The sequence below is a fragment of the Helobdella robusta genome (assembly GCF_000326865.2).
Source record: "Helobdella robusta unplaced genomic scaffold HELROscaffold_480, whole genome shotgun sequence".
NCBI lineage: Eukaryota > Metazoa > Annelida > Clitellata > Rhynchobdellida > Glossiphoniidae > Helobdella > Helobdella robusta.
In genome coordinates, this window is record NW_008705216.1 from 225 (window position 1) to 6,545 (window position 6,321).

Sequence of the window (6,321 nt, forward strand, 5' to 3'; positions counted from 1 at the left end):
AATAATTTTAAATAAGAAATAATCAAAAATCTTCTCCCACATTGCATTTAAAGACTGCACGCTTCACACATGGTGCCATCTGGTCGGAAATTGTATGGAAGACAGTGAACGTGTGTGCAATACATCAGTTGCTATTTACGAAATTTCTTTGAATTAAATTAAAATGACTTAATTCACGGTGGTTATCACATTCGACATAACATTCCAGTCCTATCATTTGGATGCCTCTATCATTTTTAAAAACATAACCCATCATTGAGTCACTCAGAGACGATCGACAGTTGGATACAGAGGTCGAATCAAACATTAGCGAATCGGTCAAATCTGATAACAACATTTCTGCGTTGACGTTTAATAATAGTAACTTATGAAAAAAAGCAGATTGAGATAAAGGTTATTCGCCAGTCGCAATTACGCCAATTATAAAGATATCGTTAATGTAGATTAAGAATCTGGAATATTCAAGAAAGAAATAATTGATCAGTCAAGATGTTAACTCATTATATAAAAAGTTGCATCCAACTATAAACTTTCTCTAAATCTGTTTAACAATTTTATGCATTTTATTCAACAAAGGTTATGTTTGAAATGTTGAATTTAGGATTCAAATCGTCGTACAGATTTCAGCAACAGCAATCAACAAAAGTGGTTTCGACCCATCAACTGCGTGGCAAATGAATGCTGATTATTATGGGCGATCGATGACTCATGATGGCATAAACATTGAATGACCCACAGAAATTGAAATAAAGCACTTGACTCGATCGTTGACCTGGAAGCACTAGCGGGCGGCACGATGGTGTAGCGGTAAAGTGCCTGGAATTGCTTTTGCAATGACTCGATTCGATTGCGAAAGATACCCGCCTATCACATGCAATATTTTTGCTGCGTTGTTTCACGTGCATGTACATTTACCGTGTGTTTGATGTTGATGCCTCTGAGTATTGTTGAAGAGAGATATGTAATAATAATAATTATTATTATATATTTTCTATTTAAGCTCTCGCCTATCACAGGGAAGTATCTCCATGCATCAACCGCAATGCTAACGTGACGTCATTCCTGCTCCTGCTTCCTGCAGTTTATAATGAGAAGAACACAAAAAAATAATACGAGTATGTATAAAGTGCCATAGAGTAAGAGGTTTATGAAAAGTGGGGCCATTATGGTTAGAAAATTAAACTCCGCATGCTCAAGATTAGGAACATATTTATACTTGTGCAGAGCATAGGCGACAAGCGTTTTACTGATAAAATAATTCTGTACGAAGTTGTGTTGTTTTTCAAGTTGAAGCAGAAAATGGTTGAATATTAAAACAGAAGCTGTGTGTGTGTGTGTGTGTGTGTGTGTGTGCGCGCGCTATTTTGTAAACTGTGGTCGCCAGGATATTTGAGTTTCTTCATCAGTTTTAAACTGATTGATCCACAAAAAAGCGTTACGAATAAAGTTAATAAGTGCAAGTGACACAATCGACACTTCAAACTTAAAACATTTTATTACTAAAATTTTCTGGAGCAATTCATAAAAATAAGTTAATTTTCATATTTTGAATGATAATATTATTCAGATGTGATGTATAGAAAAATAAAATATGATTAAAAGCATTCCAATGCTAAAACAATTGCTGCTGCATGTTCTACTATTTTAACATATATTATATAATATACATCGCATATATAATACCGACTACAAAGTATAATACATGTATATATATATATATATATATTTATATATCATCATCATCAAGATATAATACATGCTACAATGTATATATATATATATATATATATATATATATATATATATATATATATATATATACATATACATTGCTGATTTATGTACATTAAACAGAGTGTACATTACACGTCATAGTTTTATTCTATTTTTTAAATAAAATTTCTATTCGGTATAATATTAAAAATGAGAATAAAATCTAACTAAAATAATTACGAATGAATCTTTTGGGCTCATTCAAACGAGCAACAAAGTTTTTAATTTATCTCTTCGTACCCAATGTTTCATCTCAATGTTATGAACCTCTCAGCACCTTTAAACGGTTTCTGACCTTTTCAAATGAACGACACAGGAAGCACTGATTATTAAAAATATCTGCGAATTAATAAAAAATAATATTAATATGAAATCATTGATTTGTTATATATTTTTTAAGTACCATGATTCCCATTGTAACAGCAGCAATGGCTATCGGGATAACTGCCGATGATTTATAAAATGCGTCCAGACATCCCTGAAAAATAAACATTTTAAATGTAATTTCATATTTTTCATATTTAAATTTCTTAATTAAGAACGACCGTTCATTCAATTAAATTAATTTAATAATCTGTCCATTGGTCCACTTTATAATTTGCAAATAATAATGAAGCATTTTTTCCTTCACCAGTATTTAATAATTTTTGTTTTTATAGGCATAAAAACCTGCTCCTGTATATAAATTTCAATATAACAATTCAGTTAATACTGAATCCACAAGTCATTGAGATCCACGCGTTTCCAGAATTTTACATTTATTTTAAATACGATTTAAAAAAGTTAACCGTATCATCAAACGCAAACAATGAAGTAGAAGCAATCGATCGAATCACAAAACAGACTTTTCTTCAATGCTTTTATATAATATTTTTGATAAATCAATGTTATCAAATAATATTAATGTGACTTTCGTTAGATCACCATGGCTCTTGAATCTTATCGATCTCGATAAGATTCCAGAGCCATAAATTTCACCAATTAAACCTATTTTAAAGTAACAAAATTTATAAAAAGCTTAGCCAAATTAAGTACGTGAAGTAATATTTTAAAAAATTTGAAACAAGAGGGTGAAAAATAAAAAGAGAAAGAGATGTATTTTTTTCTTTTAAAAAATTTTAAAATTGTTGATTATTGAAACGGTTTATTTGCGATTAAATGTAAGCATTTGTATTTGAGAGTAACTTTCTTGGAAGTGCTTGTGTTAAGTTAAGGGCAAGCACATACATTTTGACAAAGCTTCTCCTTATTATTTTTAAAAGGTTACTGATTATATATATGGGAGCCTAAGTCGAACGTTTCAACTTTTTTGATCAATAATGCAAAAAGAATGTAAAATATTTGATTAATTTGTTTATTTTGAAAACTTACAATGCTGTTGATGTAGTTGGGATTTTTGTCGTTTGGCAACTTGACGCACTCGGCCAAGTTTACGAAATCTGATTCTCCAGTAAAATAAGCTTGACTGAGAACCAGCTTCTTACAGCAAGATGCTGGAACATATAATGTACTGTTGCAAAACGGAAAAAGTGATGGGCTTGAACAGTTTGGAAATCTTTTATCGCTAGTCATGGTAATGTTGAATTCATTGCTGTTTCTCACACCACAGCAATCGAACTTCAAAAGAAATTGAATTCTGATTAATTACTACAATTTTCAAAACAAAAAATACAATTAAAATACTTTGTTCTGAACAAGATACCAAAATCTTCCCATGCCAGTCATAGGAGGCACAATTGCGCTTCTATTATAGTAATAAACATCTACAAAAATTGTATTGCAAAAAATTCAACGCTTACAAAATAACAATGAGAATATATAAAATAAATTTACCATCGGATTTGAAGTCTGTCTCTTGCCACACGTTGATCTTTATTGGAATTTCAATGTTGATTTGTTAAGATGTAGTTAATTTTAGTGGTACATGATATTCGTTATAAAATCTGGAAGATTAAATTGTATTTATAACTCACAGCGTTGGGATAGAGCACGACGACGATGATAAGAGCAATCTCCGCACCCAGCACCAGTAACACAATTATGGCAAACTTTCGTCAGAAATACAATTTATACTTAATTTATTTTTACATCAAAATTTTTTGAATTAATGAATTATTTTATTTTGAATTTTTGAACAAATTATTTTAATTCAAAAATTTGTGAAATTCTGAAATAAATTACATATTCAGACGAAAAAGTGCTTCCGTCATAACAACAATTATAAAAAAAACAACTGAAGCTTTTTGTAACAACTTATAATAATTGAATAAGATCAGTGGCGGATCCCGTTGTAAGAAGTATTTGTATTAAGTCAGTAAAACTCATTGTTTTCAAAGAAAAAACACCGTTTTTAAAAATTGACGTGATAAGCAATAAAAAAAAGGTTGTCAGTCTAATTTTGACCACATTAACACAAATGTTGGCTCCTAGTCAAAATTTTGGTCCCCCCGTCAAAATGTAAACATTGAAAAAATTACCGACAAATTTATATAGATCCGCCACCAAATAAGATGGCGATATAAATGTTGAAACGTTTGAGATTAAGGCAATTTAGCAACATATATCGCTGTCACGAACAACTTTTTTCCGCCTAGCCGGCAACGATGTGAAATTTCAGTAATATATTGATTTTAGTGTTGTATGTAAACAATTTTTTTTTATAACTGTTCTAAAATTTTATAATTGAAAGTTTACATTAAATTTTTTTACTTTAAAACATTTTTAAATAGGTGGATTTTTTAGCAAAGTTTTTTAATTTTTAAATAAACACTTTAAACTATGCTTATGTTTGCTATTCATTTGATCTTTTTTCAGAATTCTGCAAACATCTTCTTAAACAAATTTTTCAGTAAGACAATATATATTAATGCTTTCTTTAAAAGATATCAAGTATATTTATATCCATTCAGCGGCGTACCCAGAAATATGTGGAAAGTTGGCGATATTTCTTCCTAGTCCTATTTTTTTATAACATAAATTTGTCAAATTTTACTCCAGTAAAACCAGTGAAACATTAAAAAAATTTGTAAAAATAATTCTTTCACAAAAAATGAACAAACTTTTTGTAAAACTTTAAAAAACGTAATAACGATAATATACCAACATAACATGAATATACCACATGTATGTACCAATTATTGCAATTCGTCAAAGGCTGCCAACTCTAATATTTTGTGCTCTCAAAACAGAAAAGGATGCTAATTAAATATTGTAACGTACCCTTCATATCAAAATTTTGTTGTTCTAAATTTTCAAAAAGTATTTAAACTAACTATAATGAGCATCGGCTTGTTGACCAAAATGGCCGCAACAATTCCCCACAACGAAAGAGCGGCAACAACACATCCAACTACCACCATGAATATCCCCACTGTGTCTGTCACACCGCTCAGAGCATTCTCAATTTGGAAATTGCTTTTAAAAGTGTCCGTGAACAAGCTGAATAAACCAATTGGATTGGCTTTTAATGCAGCTCCAAACGAAAACATGAACACTCCGATAATCTTGAAAGGTTCATAAAATATAAACTAGTGCAACAGAAAATTATTCAAAATAGCAAAATTTATGTAGTAACGATTTTACAGTAATAAATTTAAAATATAATTTTTCAACTATTCACTCACAAAGAAGAGAACATTAATTGTCACAAGCACAACTCTGAAAAAATTGGAGCAACCTTTATTTGACATCTTCAAAGTAATTTGGTATTTTAATTCCTGTTAAAAGGTTTTATTAAATTTTTAAATTATCTGTAAATATTTTTTTAAATACTATTTCTAATCATTTTCTATAATAAATTTTTTTTATTTTTTTGACATTCTGTATCTCTGTTACACTTTTATCAACACTGCATGTAATATTTTGGTTGTTTTATATATAAAAGAATATTTTATTTAAAAACTTTTAGAACTTTATCCTAGAATTAAAAAAAAATAAAATTTGATAAATTAAGGTTAAACTCGAACTTTGCGTTGATGAACGCTAAAATAATTTTTAGATGAAAATTTTTCTGAGTTAAACGTTAAAACAATTTTTGGTTAAACGTTCATTTGAAAACACGATTCGAATATTTTTTTCAATTTTGTTCATTCATTAATTTATTTTTAAATTTTATTTGCTCATATATTTTTTGTAGCCTTAATTGTACGTTCACTTGAAATATCAACACTTTTTTAATTGATTAAAAAATGTTTTTTTTATAAGATAAACATTTGAACAGTAAATGATAAAATGTTTATGTAAAAACAATAAAATCTCTATGAATATAATTGAATTAATAAATGAATAAGTTTTTCCACGTATAGAAATTACTAGATGTCCCAAAGTGTCAGCACCCTCACCCTGGCTACAACATCTCCATCATCAGTGCCGGGCTCGTAAGAGTCATGCATTTTTATTTTACCTGCAATCAATGACTGACAATACTGGCGTGCCATTTTTTTGTTGGAACCAGGTTTCCAAACATTTAACGTGGAAGACAATGCAATTGGTGCACAAATGACCCTTTTTCTAAATCTTCACAACAAATTTTACATTATTTGAACTCAA

The 6,321-nt window shown here is 29.4% G+C and overlaps 1 protein-coding gene across 1 annotated transcript; it reads right to left on the reverse strand.

The window, feature by feature from the left end:
• Window positions 1-1,056: 1,056 nt before the first annotated feature.
• HELRODRAFT_195131 (hypothetical protein) lies at window positions 1,057-5,489 on the reverse strand (the record flags this gene model as incomplete). Its single annotated transcript, XM_009026665.1, has 9 exons — window positions 5,397-5,489; window positions 5,046-5,276; window positions 3,747-3,821; window positions 3,607-3,643; window positions 3,457-3,536; window positions 3,145-3,390; window positions 2,177-2,251; window positions 2,041-2,095; window positions 1,057-1,322 (listed from the first exon to the last, which is right to left on the reverse strand). The coding sequence occupies exons 1-9, from the start codon at window positions 5,460-5,462 to the stop codon at window positions 1,057-1,059; spliced, it is 1,131 nt and encodes a 376-aa protein (XP_009024913.1). The 5' UTR covers window positions 5,463-5,489.
• Between the last annotated feature and the right edge of the window lie 832 nt (window positions 5,490-6,321).